The sequence below is a fragment of the Hoplias malabaricus genome, chromosome 10, assembly GCF_029633855.1.
Source record: "Hoplias malabaricus isolate fHopMal1 chromosome 10, fHopMal1.hap1, whole genome shotgun sequence".
Taxonomy (NCBI): Eukaryota; Metazoa; Chordata; class Actinopteri; order Characiformes; family Erythrinidae; genus Hoplias; species Hoplias malabaricus.
The window spans coordinates 4,747,412-4,765,813 of record NC_089809.1 but is presented as its reverse complement, the minus strand read 5'-3'; the positions used below and the strand labels follow the sequence as shown (position 1 = coordinate 4,765,813).

The window sequence follows — 18,402 nt, the reverse complement described above, 5'->3', positions numbered from 1 at the left end:
TCATTTTAGCATTTAAAGGCCTGTATCTTACATTTTCATTAAATATTTTCTTACGGACAAATTTAGTGTGGGTTTAAGCACCAAGAACTGCTCATGTGTGTGATGTCACAACAGGACCAGATGAGCTCTTTTCTCATAATATAAGCAGCTGAATAGGTGGATAACTGTAAAAAGTGACATATGTAAATAAACTCTGCTCTAATTAGTTGTCAACATTTAAAGAGCAGCAACAGGCTAAAATACTGGTATGTATAAACTGTGTTTTTTATATATTGAAGCTTAATGTATAACTTATACTGCAGTCCATTCACACCAATCAGCCATAAAGCCACCTCCTTTTTACACTGGTTGTCCATTTTAACAATTCCATGTACCATAGTGCTGCATGTAACAATGACTAACTATGTATGCAGAGTAACAGATGCCAAAAGATATGGGCCCTTTAATTGGACGTGACTAAGGTCTGTGTCACCAAAGTGGGTCACATTCATGAGAGCACATGACTGTTCTGAATCCCTTTTATTTTTCCTCTGTTTTTAAAGCCTTAACGAATGACTAAGCAGCAAACACATGGGTTAAGGCAGAGAGAGAGAGAGAGAGAATTTACTGAAGAAGGCACCTCTGGGATGAAATTAAAAACAGAAGTGTGTGCATGCCTAAGCCTGTGTAGATCCTTGTTTTTTGGGGGGAGAAAAAGAAAGAGAGAGGGTAGGAGGAGTGACATAAAAAAAGAAAGAACAAGGAGTGGAGAAGGTTCTGTAGGAGGGGGTCCTATGTGAGCCTTAGGTCTGAGTAGACTTTCACTTTCAAGCTTCTGCTGCATGTGTGTCTAGTTTGAGGATTTCTAAAGGCGACAGAAGGTGGAAGGAAAATGAAAATGAAAGAAAAGAGATGAAAGATGTGAAAAAAAATTGGGAAATTACATGAATTTGTTTTGGAGCTGGAAAGGAAAGGAAAGTCATGGGGAATAACATAACCCAGATGGTCTGATGAGGAGCAATGACACTCATAGGTAACTTCTGTGATAAATTATTTATTTTAAACTAAACTTTTTAAATATTACTTTTATCTGAAAGAAAATAACATTGAAGTCGTTAATTTAGCTTCTTTTGCGAAATATAGACAGTTCATAAACTAATTCTGACATAAGATTGAACTGCGCAGCTTCTAATTCTAACTTTAGATTCCACCTTAAATTGTGCAGCTCTCTGGCGCCGCTTGAGTGTTAGCGCTGCACAGTTTAAGGTGGAACGGAATGTTAGAATATGAAGCTACAGTTTCGTGCTCAAATTCAAAATGTAATGCTTTTATCTGTTTTGCATTTTATTTAGTATTTCTTCTGCTGTCTATATTCACTCTCCGAGGACGAGGTTGTAATGAGTTTCACAAAGGAACAGCTCGAAATTTCCAGCACGCCATCAACCATGAGGACAACACTGGATTTGTGAGTGAATTATGGTTTACTTTCCTTTACAACCACGAATCCTAGGATGATTCTGTCCATTTAAAACAGGTACAGGTTGACATTCTTGATAGTGTTGATAATTCAGTGATATTTCCGGTCTTCAATCATTGAGAGGAAGTCCACAGATTTCAAAGTTTTAAAAATAAAACTATATAATATAGGTAAATTAGTATTATTATATATTTTTTAATGGAATATGTTTCATTGTGGAAAATTAAATACTCAAAATTACTACTCGTAAATAACACCAACAGTTGCAATCCAAATGAACACAAATATAGCATTGCCTTTACTATCCAAATTTTATAGCTACTTATGGTAAATAAGAAAATAAATTTCTTTGGGAACTGGTTTACCTCACATTGCCTCACTACATTGAATGGATTTTTAAAACTAGCATAAAAGAGCTTAGCATTTGTGGTTCCATTCACCACAAATTTAAAGAATTCTGACTTGTCTGATGAGTTTCTCAAGAATGGAGCATTTTTCATTGAACTGTTCTGAATTCCTTTGTTTACATTACTATTTAATTATGCCCAAAACTGGAAACATCAGTGAACTTCACCTTTGACTTTCTATGTTTCTAATGCTACCACTCTAATTGCAGCCAGAAGTTTTCCCGAAAAATTACGTGGTGCCGATTCCTAATGCCAGCTCACAGTGTGGGTCTAACAGCCAAAGTGACAAGGTAAGACTTGTTTTCTTTATTCAGATTTAATCCACAGAGTTAAAAACCCAGATTAAGCAGGATATATATGATGGAACATAATCTAAAACCGTTTTAACTGGACAAGTCTGGAGAATCAGGTCCATAGATTTTCTGGGGTAGTGTTTTCACACATGTAGCAAACAGCAGGCAATGTTCTGTGTCATACGTGTTCTCACAGCTAGAAATATTCAGTGTGCTTTAGGGACGGGGCCTGTGCCTGTGCAGAGTATTTAGGAGATACAGTGCAGTTGTCTAGAACTTTACTGGCTCTATTCACACATAGGCTCCGGGTAATATCCTGGACAAATGTTATGGACATTTGTGTTCACACATACAGCTCCGCTGGGTAAAGTCTGCATGTCTGGGTTACCTGTAAGTATGAAAGGGGATCAAGACTAGGTTTAAAATAACTCTCCAAACAAAATAAAAAATATAGTCATTGCTGTATCTCTTGTTCAGAACTCTCACAGTGGCCTTGAGTAAGAATATTTCAATTTAAAGACTAGGAAAACCCTCTTCTAATGGCATACATAAAAAAAGGTTTTGAAAAACCTTTTGGGCTGTTTAATTGCAAGCTGGGGAATTCTAATGGAAGGAAGATATGTAATGCAATTGAAGTTTATTTATAGAGCAATTTTCAAACATACTGGAAAAAAAGACCAAATGAAACAAAAAAAACAACTAATTAAGAGTAAGAACTGAAATGTTTTAATTATTAAAATAGTGCAATACAAGTAACAACATGGATAAATATTATTCAAATGTAAAACAGAAATAAACAATATTAAAAATAATACATAGGAGTAAAAGCATTAGGACATTTCTGAGATCTAGCATCTCAGAAAGACTTTTGCACAAATAGTTACAATGAAAAGAAAGATTAAACAATGCTTAGACATGAGTGTGGAGTTTTTCTGCACCCTAAGTTGGAAAAGAGCACCTCTAAGCTAATGAGTTCTTAAGATACTAGGCCCTTCAAGAGTTGATAACGCTTAGAAGAACATTTACTTGAGTAATTTCCAGCACATTGGGTGAGGAAGAACAATAAAATATATTGTTATCACCTGCTGAATAGCAGTCATAGCTGAATAATTATCATTACAGAGAGACTGGTTTACTCTAACAATGTTATTAATCTGGTTTATTTCATTCAGCCTAAAGGGATGAAAACCTACTTTTCATTACTGAGTTCAAATTTACACTCCTTTAAAGGCACAACCAGTTGCGGCAAGTCCAGTTGTGTTCCCTACATCATATTCACTTCTCTAGAAGGAGAGGTGATTATTTGCTATTTTTTACTATAAAACATTTATGTTCTGTAATTAAAGGTACTGCATATGTACCTTTGAGGGTATCACCACACAGACAGCAAATGGTACCACCAATGACAGGTTTTCTACCAGTGTACTTATACAAACCATTATCCTATCATGCTCCTGGTGGAAAATTACAAGAAAACAATCTGTTGAAATATAAACCTAAACATAAAATGCAGAAACAAAAGCTTTTGAGAACTGAACCACAATGTATCTGAACTGTGCCTTGTTTTCTGAAAGCTCAGTGTGTTCTACAATATAAAATTTCACTTTTCCTGTTTAGTGCTGGAGAGAGCTCATCTAGTGGCTATGTGTAATGTCCATGTTACTATTTGCATGAGCAATGACAAAAATTGTGATTTAATTGTACTGTGAAGAAAAAGACTGATTTAAGTCAGCTGTCCTGAATAGCTTACACATCAATCAATCAATCAATCATTCATTCATTGATTCATTCATAGCCTAAACCGCTTATCCAATTCGGGGTCAGGGTGGGTCCGGAGCCTGCCCGGAATCACTGGGCGCAAGGCGGGAACACACACTGGAGGGAGTGCCAGTCCTGCACAGGGCGACACATTCACTCACACAGTCACACCTACGGACCACCAACTTACCAACGTGTGTTTTTGGACTCTGGGAGGAAACCAGAGCACCCGGAGGAAACCCATGCAGACACAGGGAGAACACACCACACTCCTCACAGACAGTCACCCGGAGGAAACCCACGCAGACACAGGGAGAACACACCACACCACTCACAGACAGTCATCCGTAGGAAACCCATGCAGACACAGGGAGAACACACCACACCCCTCACAGACAGTCATCCGGAGGAAACCCACACAGACACAGGCAGAACACACCACACTCCTCACAGACAGTCACCCGGAGGAAACCCACGCAGACACAGGAAGAACACACCACACTCCTCACAGACAGTCACCCGGAGGAAACCCACGCAGACACAGGAAGAACACACCACACTCCTCACAGATAGTCACCCGGAGCGGGACTCTTTCTCTAAATGTGAAAGTTGTCACAAAGCAGCTTTACAGAGATCCAGGTCCAAGCCTCCTAGGAGCAAGCCAAGAGCAACAGTGGCAAGGAAAATTTCCCACAGTGCACAAGGAACAAACCTTGGAAGGACCCAATACTTATACGGGAAACCCATCCTCCTCGGGTAAACACCGTAGGGCATAACACATAACAGAACAAAAATAAAAGTAAACCGATGGCAGATAAAGGTTTTATAGTAATGTGAAGGCAAAATATTAGGGATATGAGTATTAGGAGGTGGTCAGTGATTTGGTGGTAGGTAAAAGTAGGTGCAGAGTTAATTTGAGATAAAACAGCAACCATGAAAGGCCAAGCATGATACTGTAGGTGAGACAAGGCCAGGGTCTTGTACAGGATACACAGGGTCAGGGATAATATGAATGCCCTCCAACACTAGCTAAAAATGTGTCTGTGACATTAAAATTGCTTGAAAAGACATTGGTTGTAAGGTTTGAAAAGACATTAATTGTTTTTATTCATTTATACACCAATTGTTAGGTTATTTATTAGAAGTGATGAAGTACAGAATAATGCATAAAAACATAATAATATTAAATGCTATTTTAGACAGCAATATTAGTAAGAACATGAAATTGAAATACTACACTGTACACTTCGTCTATATGTTCTGTATCTCTCTCTCTCTCTCTCTCGCTCGCTCTCTCTGTTTAGTGCTGTGTGTTCATTGAGGCCCTGGTTCTGTCACATTCCTGGACAGACCTCTTACACCACCTTGAGAGGATTCACCTCAAATACAGTTTCATCATTGAACTGATAAAAAAGCTTGATGACATTTCTTCAGACGCATGGGTATGCATGAATTATTTTACTTCTTACAGAGTAGGAGCTTCTATATGCTGTTATCTGATTCATAATTCATCTTAATGTATCTTAGACAGGTTGGTATTTACATTACTTAGCTGTTGAGAAATACCTTAACATTACAGTTGCTTATACAGGCAGGCTTGTTCATTTCAGCCAAGCCTCATTCAGCGTTAAAGTTTACTCAATGCTTCATTGTTTTAGGGCCTCGTCTCATATCTCAATTTAAAATGTAAAATTTCAATTTTGTGCAAATCCTTCTTCTTTAATCAAAATAATTTTAATCAAAGACATACTGTTAAAAAGGCCCAAATTAAATATTCTTATAATATAACATGATATATTACATATATTTTATAAACACTTTTCACTAATTTATTATTAATATTAATGTATTATTTTTATTATTATTATTATTATTGTCAATTAAATATAGAGTTACCTCATTTAGGAATATAATGTGAAGGCCTTATAAAGAAGGCCCTCAAACAGGTAAAGTATATATATATAATGTGTTTTTTTAAAGCTTTAATTGGTTCTCTGCTGATACAAATTTTTCATACAGAAATAATCGGATAAATATCAGAATAGTGGTCAGTTAGGTTTCGTCGCCTCTCCATACCTGATCACAGTGTTGGCCAGAAGGAACTAGGGTATATTAATGAAACGTTACAGAGATATTAAGGGGAAATGACAGAGATATTAAACAGAACTTTTTGCTTATCTTGCTTGCTTATGTGCAGTATCTCCAGCTTGGTCTGTTTGTCTTTTTTCTGCTTCAGCTTTAACAGCTCTTGCAGACAGTAAGCTTTTTATTGTCTGCATTTTAATCCTTGTACAAACAGAGCCAGGAAACTCCAGATGTCTCTGCTTTCCCTCGGGTGAACTCCTCCCCAAGACAACTGCTCAACCTAACGTCAGCCCTCCTTTCAAATTGGCTGAAGCTAAACTGTCCAAAGGGAGAAAAGACATGTGATTTTCAGAGCAATTTTTATACAGAGGAAGAGGACACAATGGAAAAAGGGAATATGGATGAAGCAGAAGCAACAAATGAGTTGCCTACAGAAGGAAAAAGTGAAAAACTATGGATCACTGTTACACCAGTCAATGGAGACAGTGGGTTATATCCATCTTCAGGCCTTGTACTTTGGACTTCTCTGAGGGTCATGATGGACATTATTTTGAGAAATGTCTAATGAGGAAAAAAAGTAAGGAAGGGGAGCTTTGTCTTGAATGTAATTTCCTAGGAATCCATGCTTCTAAACCAAGGCATGCACTAACTGCCAACACCAAACAGTCTGGAGCAAGGTTTGGAGAAATTTAATGGCAATGAAGGAACTGTGGTCCTAGTTGGAATTTATCGATTTTTAAACCTGTCAATGTTGTTGTTTTTTTAAAAGCACTCTTAAAACTTTCGGAGCCAGTTCTTTGGAAGAAACCAAATGATGTCTATTACGCGCACTGAAAAAGTCTTAGGTTCTTGCTGTTAAGCCGATAGCTGTTGAGAGTCTGGAAGTAATATCTTGTCCATTGGTTGAATTGTAATTTGGAAGTTGTTGTGGTGATTAATTCACAGCTCACCATTAAACGGTTAGCATGACATTAGCTAGCTAATTACCAAACTACAAAGTAGTCTATTTAAGCAGTGAATTAACAATGTTTAAAGTACCCTAAGATTAACAAAAATCTGATTTAAAATTTTGGACATATACGATATAAGATTACCCGGAGCTAGCTAACTCCTTTTAGCTAACCTAAAAAACGTAACATTTTTACAGCCAGCCAGCTAGGTAGCACCATGATAGGCACATTAGCGGGCTAGATTGTTATATTACACTACACAAACATGAAAAATTGGGTAGTTTCTACAGAAATCATCACAAAATACCTTAAATTCCACCACACATCTAAAAATAAAATAAAAAAAGATCGTGAACTACGTGACAATCAGTGCAACTCCAAAAAATTTGTGTAGGCTATTAGGATTCACAAACATCAAATCAAATTTATTTTTATAGCGCTTTTTACAACTGATGTCACAAAGCAGCTTCACAGAACTCACATAACTATGTTATGTTTGTCTAATTGAACAAAGAGAAATATGAATTTGTAAATTGTTACACCACCGTCAACTCTTAAGCTCTCTAATATAAAAAAATATGGCCAAATATTTTTAGAAACCTCTTCGTTTAAAACGTCTTGTTTCTGAGAAGGCTTTACACTGGATGTTGGAACATAGTTGGGAGTATATGAGAGCATTATTAAGATCAAGTACTAATGTTGGATGATTAGTTCTAGAACTCCAACTCATCCCAAAAATACTGAATGGTTTCCATCTCACCACACAGACAGCAAAGAATATTTGGCCCAAATGTGGCGCATTTCCAGTTCTCTTTTGGCACACCCTTGGGCTGGAATGAGGGTGTTGAGGATGTTCACATTTGGCCCACTTCTGGTGCACAAATGGACCATAAGCCAGGTCAAGCCTAGCTCATGACATTTGGCCCATATCCAGCCCACACAACAATTGCCGGTACCGATAATGAGTCAGAGATGCCAAATATGAGACAGATTTAGCCCAATTGTGTCTGGGCAGAGAACACAGTTCCATTGCTGCATATCCCTTTATAGAGCTTTAGCATTGAATGTCTGTGTCCACAGTGGGTATACCTTAAAGTAGCTGAATTCTTTCACTGTAATTCATTGTTATTTTCTTTTTTGACTCCTGGTCGGAAGTTTTCAGTCAGGATCGTGTTTTCATAAAAATCTCATATTTCTTGCCAGAATGCCATGGATTGTGTTAAATCTTCCTGGCCAACAGTGAGGTAAATGTGAAGAGCAGATATTTGTCCACAAAATGAAGTTTTGTGTCTGTATGTCTCCATATCTGTCATTATATTAGGAATCTATATATTAGGAATATTAGAGTTTATTTATATAGAAGCTAACACTACATGCTGTGACTAAGGAAGGGACAGTTACTTTAATTTAATATCACAGTCTAAAACCCACTGATACATTTTAAGAAAGCTCATTAATATTCATGATTATCACCAACCCAATACACATTTACCACTAATCTTTACCCAATTTTTCTGCATAATTCAATTAGTATAAGAGCAATCAATTTTTTTCTCCAATAATTTTTCTTCACAGGGCGGCACGGTGGCACAGCAGGTAGTGTCGCAGTCACACAGCTCCAGGGACCTGGAGGTTGTGGGTTCGATTCCCGCTCCGGGTGACTGTCTGTGAGGAGTGTAGTGTGTTCTCCCTGTGACTGCGTGGGTTTCCTCCAGGTGACTGTCTGTGACGAGTGTGGTGTGTTCTCCCTGTGTCCGCGTGGGTTTCCTCCGGGTGACTGTCTGTGAGGAGTGTGGTGTGTTCTCCCCGTGTCCGCGTGGGTTTCCTCCGGGTGCTCCGGTTTCCTCCCACAGTCCAAAAACACACGTTGGTAGGTGGATTGGCGAATCAAAAATGTCCGTAGGTGTGAGTCTGTGTAGCGCTGTGAAGGACTGGTGCCCCCTCCAGGGCGTATTCCCGCCTTGCGCCCAATGAGTCCAGGTAGGCTCTGGACCCAACGCGACCCCGAACTGGATAAGCGCTTACAGATAATTCACGTTATAAAACATCCATTACTCTGACACCTAGTGGCCTGGGTTTGACAGAGAATTTGTACTAAATCTGTTTGAAACCTTGCCACCCCCTGTGGAGGATACACTCTTAGGATTATTGTTGGATTCTTCATCTCAGACAGGTGTTGCACTTTATAGACAATTACAAAATGCCTGAATGCTTCCTTAAACATTTTCAGCATATTTTATACTGTGCCATCTGTTGCACCAGCTGTCAACAGTTGCATCATTTATGAATACAGCACACGTTAACTTTCTTTCTGTTTTTTTTAAGCTGTTCTTAATTGTTCATTTTAAATGTCCAGAGAAAAAGCCTATATCATCAGAATGCAATGTCATTTAAAATGGTGACTGTTTTCTGTAATATTATACTGACTGAACTGTTACACATTTTTGGTGTGTGATAATTTCTGTCCCTCTGTGTTTCTACTGGCTGTATAAGCTGCTTTCCAGTTGTGTGCCTTTAACATTGTATAAGGAGACAGATGTGGGCTGAAAAATTCTGAAACTCTGAATGTAGAAAAATGGTGCAAAGAATGAACAAACGAGTCCATTATCACTCCATTAGCTATGGAAGCCTGTTTCATCCACCTACTATCTAACACATCATAAATGATTTGGTATCTGATCATTATGGCTTAAGAGCTCATAACTTATTCACCGTAAGGATACTTCTCAAAAATATGAATTTATTAAAAAAAAGTGGTGGAAATAGGCTTCTTTAAAAACAGTATTAACAAATATCATTACCAAGGTTTTAATTTCACAAACACCAATACAAATGTGTATTATTGTGCAGTTGGTGTAACAGTATTTCAGGAATGTTTTTTTTTTTATTGTTTTCAAAATGTTTACAAAATGTTGGAAGATGTTAGTCTGGATGCTAGCCATAATGAAGCAACTAATACTGTATTAACACAGTCAACCTGCTATTCAAAATGTGTTCCATGTGTGTGTGGTGTGTGTTTATGTATGTTTTAATGACCAGTTTATGTTTCAAATATGTCTCTATACTGAATAAACAAATTTTATACAGAATTTGCGGGATATGGCTGTTTGTCAGAATTAGGAGCACACATTTCTGTACAATTTAATGTACAATTAATGTTGATTTTGTAAAATTGATATAATTACAAAAAAAAAAGTGATTTTTAGCATTTTTTAAGTAGAAAATTAGCACAACCTCATTTGGCCAGAGGCAACTGAACAAAATCATTGCACATGAAACATCAGTAAAACACATTTCAAGCATAAGCCTCATGTAGCAAAGTTGTTGTTAAGGGCCCATAATCACACACTTTTCTTGCATTAATTTTTTCCCCTCTAAAAACTGTGTGGTTTTAAATACCAAACCCAGGCAATTTTTAGCTATAATTATTATTTTCTAGGCTTTTTGTTACTGATATCTTTAAATGAGCCCCTTCTGTTACATCATAGTATTGTTTTAGAAACTCCAATTTTTGTTTCCAAGGTAACATGACTCACCACTTCATCAGGAAGGGGCAGAGTTAATTTGCATATGTAAATATGCTTACAGTTTGACTAGGGCTGGGTATCCGTCAGCATTTTTTAGTACTGGTATCAGTACAAATACTGCAACACTTTTGTACATATCCCTACTTTTCCAAACCTACTAAATTAAAAAAAAAACACACCAATTAAATTGTTGATTTATAATTTAGTCAGGCAATCATCTGTCCAGATTTTGGAATACCAAGCTTACAAGTCACTTTAGTTTGATTTATACATTCCTCTGTTGTGTGCGAATTTGTGAGCTGGAAATGTTCTGCATGGTTTAGATATGAGACAGGGCCTGTGCAGCATGAGTTCACTCCAGAAGAAAACCTGTTTAAACATGGGCTCATTTGGACATTACCCAGACTTTGTACTAGGCTCAATAGTTACAGAATTCTGCGCTTTTCTGAATAAAGTGGGTGTTCAGTATAATAATTCTGACTAACTGCAAACAATTGTGATTGATTGAATGATCATGGGAACCATATAATTTATTTAGGATTATAGGATTGTAATTGATTTAAATCCTATAGAGGAAATGGCATCTCTAAATACGGTGTTTTTGAGCTTCTGAAAGATTGCTAAGTTCTATAAGTCAATGAGAATTAGTGTATTCTGTGGTCATGTTTATTTGCAGCAAATGTGACGGGAGCAGTGTGTTTGGCCTCAAAAGGACAGAGGCGGGCAGATGATGGCACAAACAACACCAGTTAAACAGTATGCTTTTGTTCCCATAGTGCCTTCTCTAGTAAAGGAAAGAAGAAAAAACACAGAGAAATGCACAATGCCCATGAACTGTCCCTCCATAAATTAACATTTCAAAACAATTGGGAATTCTTAGTGAATTTTTATGGAGGTATATTTGGTGCCAAACCACTGAGTACATGTGACACTTAAATTTGTAGTTGTAGAAAATAGTCACACTAAAATCTCTTCAAGAGCTGCAAACCTGTAGATTTTTTTCCCTCTCCCACAAATACAACTTAACCGTTACACCTTTACAAATTCATCACCTTTACACCTGCTCGAATCTGCGGCTACGAGTCACAAATGCTGTCTTTTTCGCGCTCTCACTTTCGCACCAAATATCTCAGTCAGTGTGGCGCTAAACTAATTTGTGCATCTGTAGAGCCAAGGGCGGGCGCTGTTCAGAGATCAGCGAACCCTTCTGACCAATCAGAGGACTCGTTAGGCACATGTCGAATGCTATTGGCTGAGGTCTCCTGGGTCTGTGACTGCGCGCCTCCTACGAAAAGCCTTCTTCAGAATACAAACATGGAGGACTGAGGGTCCATGTAGAAAATTGAGTTGATGAAGAAAGTTGTTTTATATGAGTGTGTGAATGTGTTTGGCACCATATTCACCGTGAAACGGAGCGTATTATATTTTTTGTACTTGTGTGCATAGAATTGGATTTGTGTACCTGCAATGAAAAAATTGTAAAGGTGTAACGGTTAAAATTGTAGTTGTGGGAGAGGAAAAAATCTAGAGGTTTGCAGCTCACAGGTGCTCAGGGGTTTTGCACCAAATATACCGGTATGGCCTCCATAAATGTTAAACATTTTAGCGCTATACACATTGAATCTACAATTTAGGTGTAAAACACTTAAGTAGTTTCCACATATTAAGTAATTCCCACACCTTTTATGGCTTCGAATTAATCACATTATCCACCAATATTTTTCGGCACTATGGCTCACCCCAGCAGCATTATATCTGAGGGTTATGAGGTCTGAAATTGTGCAGCTGATATTAGAAACATATTTTATGTGTGTTACATAAGCAGACATGCATTTATTTATTCATTCTCTTTGGTGTTTCCATTAGGACACAAGTAAATCTCGGTGTAATAATATTTAACAAGAATAAAACATGTAGGATGGACCCTTTAAATGTTAAAGTTGGCTCTGCCTTCGTGTGACGTCACTGGTCGTGTGTGACGACACGGTGGTGTTTTCTTTTCTGCACTGGAGTTGCTCTTCTCGAAATGGCGGCGCCCGGGGAACACGTGTTAAACTCAGAAGAAGAGGAGGATGAAGGAGTAGAGGAGATGGAGGAAGACGAGGCGGAAGATGGCAAGGAGGGAAAGGTGTTTGTGCCGGGCTTGCAGCCTTTGGAGCCCGGGGAAGAGCTGGAGATGGACCGCTCCGCGTACCGCATGTACCACGAGTGTCAGACAGGTCTCAAAACATACGTACAAAGCACCTTCTTAATATTTTGTTATATTTATGTGGCTTATTATCTTGGTTTGTAGTATTAGTTATTAAAACGGGGGAAGAATTTCTCATTTAGCCAGATAACCTAAGCCCAAAGTTGATGACTGTCCAAAAGGAATGTTCCTTAGCTCTTTCCTTGTTGGAGTGGTTTGACGTTCTTCTTATGTTTTCTGGCTAACTAGAGAAATCCTGCTTTGTAGTATAACTGCCTGTGTTACCTCCCGGAGGTGTGCAGATTGTTCACAGTCATTTGAGTACAGCCTTGAAGCCTGGAAAGTTTATATTCAGAAACCAGGGATTTAGACCAGTTTTTCTGTCACCTGATAAAGACCCTGGTAGATATGTACAGTCATTTTGAACCAGTGTAATACCAATACCCAGATTATACTATGTGTTATTAATCTGTCATACATTAATAGATCTCTCTGTTAACTTTTACAGAAATACCTTTTATAACCTTTTATAAATGTAAAAAATACAGGCTCAGGTGACGTTTAGTTTCTGGAGTTTAAGACAGTGGTGAAATTCTAACAAACATCTGAATCTCTGCAGGAGCTCCTTGTTTGAGTTTTGATGTGCTGCGAGATGGTGAGGGGGACAGTCGAGAGACATTTCCCCTCTCTATGATGCTGTGTGCAGGAACCCAAGCAGATGCAGCCCTCAGCAACAGGTCAGTTACTTGGAGTGAACACTTCAAAGTAATGAACTAATGAGATGAAATCCTTGGCAAGTAACACAACATTCAGGAAACAGTTTAGCTGTATACTGAAATGCATCCAGGGAATAAACACAATGGTCAAGTATCATCCAAGGCGTTAAATTAAGATGAAATGAGTTCCATGTCTGAATGATCTCTTCCATTTAAAATAATGCAGCAATTATATTTCCGCATTATTCTACCTTAAAGGCTAAGCACCACTTAATGGACCTCCATGAATATCTCACATTAACTTAGTTACTGACGTATATAAGTATGAATTAAAATGAAAATAGCAGCTTAATTTTCTTTAAAACTGACAATTTTATTAAATTGATGGAAAAACCCGAGCTCGCTACGGAAATTCTTGAACGCGACCGTGACGTCACTGGTGGACAACAGCTGAACAACGCCGCGGTAAAACACCGTTATGACCGACTGTTATGACAGTATCTAGCTAAATAACTAACATTATTCATGACAATAGCCTAGCAATAAGCTAAACTCAAATGTAGAGGTACCGTTATTCTTGTAAATGTGATCGAAGTCGAACTCGAATTCATCCGACACTAGAAACCTCCGTAATGCAGCTATGTAGCTGAGTATAATTTGAGCCACCGAGTTTAGCGAGTCAAGCTAACATTAACTAACACCAACTAAAACAGGCGAAGTAAGTGTCCTTACCAACGGTCTTTTAAACCTTATTCCTTGAATTAGTAAGAAATAACATGTTTTCTGACTATCAATAAACAAAATAAAATTCCACTGTATTTATTTGTTTGACACTTTTGACAGTTGTAACGTTCTGCGACCTCAGCTCCTCAACTGTTTAAAGGAGGTCAGAAAAATTCAGCTGGCCAGCTTAAATTCCAGAAAACCAATAATCTATCCCTCTGTGTTCAGACTTCTAGTCATGCGCATGTACAACCTCTATGGCATGGAAAAAGACAAAGACCAAGACAAGGAGGAAGAGGAGGAGAACAGTGATCAAGAAAGTGATGAAGATGAGGAGGAAGATAAGAAGCCTCAGATGGAACTGGCCATGATGCCTCACTATGGAGGAATAAATAGAGTCAGAGTAAGTGGACTGTTTTGTCTGAATTGTTCATTTGGTGTCACTTTATAGGAAATTTGTTAACATGTAATTATCTACTAAATGCTCAAATTTTGTTGGGCCAGGATTTGGACTGAGTGATTTTTAAGATTGAAGAATAACACATTTTTTAATGTTGTTCTAAATTGTTAAGTTAAAAAAGCTGATCAGTCATCAACATTGTCAGTCAAACACTGTCACTATGTTGTTGATTTATTATATTGCTCTGTAACTATTCAGTAAGTGGGGTCAGGTTGGGGGCAGTGCTGTGGTGCTTAATCCTTGTGGTACTTTGACCAAAGCATTTAACAGACGATCCATTAAGACTTTGGGGAGAACTGTGTTAATGTGCAACAGGGAGACATGTCCACATTGTAATCTTAAAATAAAATGTATTATTTGCTCCTAATTTTAGTCTTATTATTTGCTTTTTGTTTGTTTGTTTTTTGTTATGTTCAGGTGACACAGAGAGGTGACCAGTCATTAGCTGCTATATGGTCGGAGAAAGGACAGGTGGAGATCTTCGATCTTCGTTCTCAGCTGGAGGCGGTTCACAGTTCAACAGCCATGCAAGCGTTTATAAAGCAGAACAAAGAGGCTACGCCATTGTTCAGTTTTGCTGGTCACATGACAGAAGGCTTTGCCATTGATTGGTCTCCGAAAGTACCAGGTCAGTGGAGGGTTCCTTGAGCTGTGAATTAGTCATTTACATTACCTAGTGTTTTATGCATAGAAGGAATTTTCTTGGTGTTAGACCTGTAGCATACTCATTAAACAACACAAGTACACAGACTATTTATACTGTTAATAAATGTTTAAGATGTGGAATTATGGAAAAATGGCAAAAACGTAAAAAATAAATACAATAAACATAATAAGAGCAGATATAAATAAGAGAACAAGGTGGAAGAAGACAATAGATATGTGAGATATTAGCAAGGTTTGAGCAGTATAAAAATAAGTATTATTGACAACGTCATAAAATGTAATAGGAACAATAGTAAAAACAGTGGATTTACTGTAAAAATGTAATTTGACTCGTATTTTGCACAAAAAAAACAATGCCTTATCACAAAAAAGAAATATATTTATCCATCCTTTATTCTGTACACGTATCTAATCTGTTGTTCTTAAAGGTCGTCTGGTGAGTGGAGACTGTAAGAAGAATATTCACGTATGGGAACCAAGAGAGGGGGGAGCTTCCTGGCAGATTGACCAACGCCCTTTCAGTTCTCACTCCAAATCTGTGGAGGACCTCCAGTGGTCGCCCAATGAAGCTACAGTATGGTTTTTTGATACATAAATAAAAGATAAATATTAAAATACATTTAAGATTATGCTTACATCAAGGTGATGGTGACTATTCTACAGTATCAAATTGGGAACAGTAATGTCAGTTATAAGATGTGCACAGATATGATGGTCTACCAGTGACGTCTTAAAAATTAGACGAAATATAAAAACATAGGTAAAAATTAATGAAAGAAAATATCCTCTGCAGCATTTTTTACATTTTATTTTATATATGGTTACTATTTTTATATGTATAAATTTACAGAGCAATTTTGTGTGTGTGTGTGTGTGTTGGACTCTTCAGGTGTTTGCCTCTTGTTCAGTGGATCAGTCTATTCGCATTTGGGACATTAGAGCTCCACCCAACTCCATGCTCTCAGCCAGTGAGGCTCACTCCTCAGACGTCAACGTGATCAGCTGGAACCGAACAGAGCCTTTCCTGTTGTCGGGAGGAGACGACGGTCTTCTGAAGGTCTGGGACCTCAGACAGTTCCAGGTGAGCATTTGATACTGAAGAGCTCTATCTTTGTTTTTTTTTCGCATGATGTCATGTTGTACAGTATCTGTCATTTAATTAAAAAAACTGATGTTTGCATTGATTTATAGTTTCTTTTAAAACTTTTAGTTTACTTATTAAAATTAAAGAAATGTAAGTGAGGGTCCCATCTGTGTCATCTTGGTAAACAGCGCTCAGTAGAAGCTTTGGCTATGTCCCAAATAGCACATTATTCCCTATGAAATGCACTTCACAAATAATAAAACTAAGATTACTGCGCTCAGTGAGTGCCCTATTTCAACACGAAGACGTGTCCCATACCTGAAAATATATGGTTTTTATAATGTTACATACAATGCACAGTGTGAATGCTGACAGCGTTATTTTATGACATAGACTCTGCACTACATAGAGTATAGGGAGCCATTTGAGATTCAGCCTGTTGCATGAAAACGCTACTGATCATCTCACATTTCCAAACAAGGAGAACAGCTTTTTCCTCTTCATTATGAAACCACCTGAAGAGGCAGTGGGCTTCTGTGATCTTAAACACTATATGATGCTCTCCAGGTCATTGACACGGGCTGTACATGAGATAAATATACCTTTCACATTGTTTTCATTAGTACTGTGCTGCCAAGCCTGACAGTCTGTCCCAAAAAATGCTCTGCATCACTGTGGAAGACCATTGGGTAGGATTGGTAATTTAGAAAAACTGGGTAAAAATCCTTATTTACAGGTTTCTGAATGTCTTTCCCCTCTCTTTCCCCTACTTAGTCTGGGCGTGCAGTTGCCAGTTTTAAACAGCACAGTGCCCCCATCACCTCAGTCCAGTGGAACCCAGTGGACTCCAGCGTATTTGCTGCCTCAGGAGCCGATGATGTTGTCAGCCAATGGGATCTGTCTGTGGAGTCATGTGATGTTGGAGAAAGGGCTGAAGCATTAAAGGAGCTCCCTCCTCAGCTTTTGTTCCTCCACCAGGGTCAGAAAGAGGTGAAGGAGATCCACTGGCATCCACAGTTACCAGGAACTCTTATTTCCACAGCTCTGTCCGGCTTCAACATCTTCAGAACTATCTCAGTGTGAATAAAAATGTAGTTTTTTCTTGTTACTGAAGTGACAGTACTGAGCTTTGTAGCCATTGTCATGGCCAAGAAATACCAAGGCTTCTTGATTCCATCAGTTATGTGAAATTTCATACGGACAGAAGTTTGTGCATATTTGCTTATCCAACATTTCTTTTAAAATGAAGTGTTAGGTAATCTGTTCATCTTTACTGCTTCAGTTCATCTTTACCGCTTGAGTACAGCCTCTACTCTTCTGGAAAGGTTTTACACTAGAAGAGTAGAAGCTTGAGCATTGCTGTAAAGGATGTGATAGCAGCAAACTTTAGTAAGGTCAGGTTCTGATGTTCAATGATTAATTATTAGTCAAGGTACTGGATTTAGATCCATCGTACCAGAGAATGCAGTTCCACTGCTCTGCAACCCAAGGATCTGTGACTTTGGATCTGTGATCTATACCCCTCTGTTCAAGACCTAACATATGTGCAGCTGCTTCAGAGCACCCAATTTTGTGTTATGCTTAACTTTTGAAGATTATATAAATGGTGCCCCTTGAAGTAGATGAATTCTAATAAAAATAGTTTCCACGACTTAGAAATAGTGAACTTCTGGGTGGTCGTGGTGGAAACACTAGCTTGCATTCCCACTATGTATTGGCAGAGATGCTGCCCGTTTCTCCAAATTTCTAAATACTGATTTGTTCAGAAACAACCATGTGATTCCACATTAAATTTCTCTGTATATTTAATGTGTGTGATCTCCAGTTGTTATGTCATACAACAAAAGATTTTTTTTCTTTTTTAACTTCATTTTAATAGTTATTTCCTTCCATTATTACAATGAGAAAATATGCCCTGCTTTATTTGTATTTTCATTATATATTTTCAATTGTGATGTAAACCTGGAGAAAAAAATCAGTTAATTTATTAAAGCGGGTAAACAGTGGTTCCTCAGTTAAACAAAAGTGAAAAACTAGCTTTTTAAACAGAAGTATCTGTATCAGGAAGTTAATGTCAATAAAAATAACA

General features: G+C 37.8%; 2 protein-coding genes across 2 annotated transcripts; both read left to right on the top strand.

The window, feature by feature from the left end:
• The first annotated feature begins 711 nt into the window (after nt 1-711).
• Nucleotides 712-10,038, top strand: zgc:174888 (uncharacterized protein LOC558116 homolog). The gene is made up of 5 exons (XM_066683760.1): nt 712-1,012; nt 1,332-1,444; nt 2,073-2,153; nt 5,219-5,356; nt 6,214-10,038. Exons 1-5 carry the CDS (start codon nt 1,000-1,002, stop codon nt 6,562-6,564), a joined length of 696 nt encoding a protein of 231 aa, XP_066539857.1. The 5' UTR covers nt 712-999; the 3' UTR covers nt 6,565-10,038.
• A 2,394-nt stretch (nt 10,039-12,432) lies between these two features.
• grwd1 (glutamate-rich WD repeat containing 1) lies at nt 12,433-18,391 on the top strand. Its single transcript, XM_066682787.1, has 7 exons — nt 12,433-12,695; nt 13,284-13,401; nt 14,332-14,506; nt 14,981-15,191; nt 15,658-15,803; nt 16,119-16,310; nt 17,088-18,391. Exons 1-7 carry the CDS (start codon nt 12,503-12,505, stop codon nt 17,394-17,396), a joined length of 1,344 nt encoding a protein of 447 aa, XP_066538884.1. The 5' UTR covers nt 12,433-12,502; the 3' UTR covers nt 17,397-18,391.
• The last annotated feature ends 11 nt before the right edge of the window (nt 18,392-18,402 follow it).

Bases quoted from the DNA above. Each gene is read 5' to 3' on its own strand.
- zgc:174888 (XM_066683760.1), top strand. The intron at 1,445-2,072 runs GTGAGTGAATTA...CTCTAATTGCAG, and splicing joins ATGAGGACAACACTGGATTT to CCAGAAGTTTTCCCGAAAAA. The intron at 2,154-5,218 runs GTAAGACTTGTT...CTCTCTGTTTAG, and splicing joins CTAACAGCCAAAGTGACAAG to TGCTGTGTGTTCATTGAGGC.
- grwd1 (XM_066682787.1), top strand. From the start codon at position 12,503: ATGGCGGCGCCCGGGGAACACGTGTTAAACTCAGAAGAAGAGGAGGAT. The intron at 15,804-16,118 runs GTATGGTTTTTT...TGGACTCTTCAG, and splicing joins GGTCGCCCAATGAAGCTACA to GTGTTTGCCTCTTGTTCAGT. The intron at 16,311-17,087 runs GTGAGCATTTGA...TCCCCTACTTAG, and splicing joins GGGACCTCAGACAGTTCCAG to TCTGGGCGTGCAGTTGCCAG.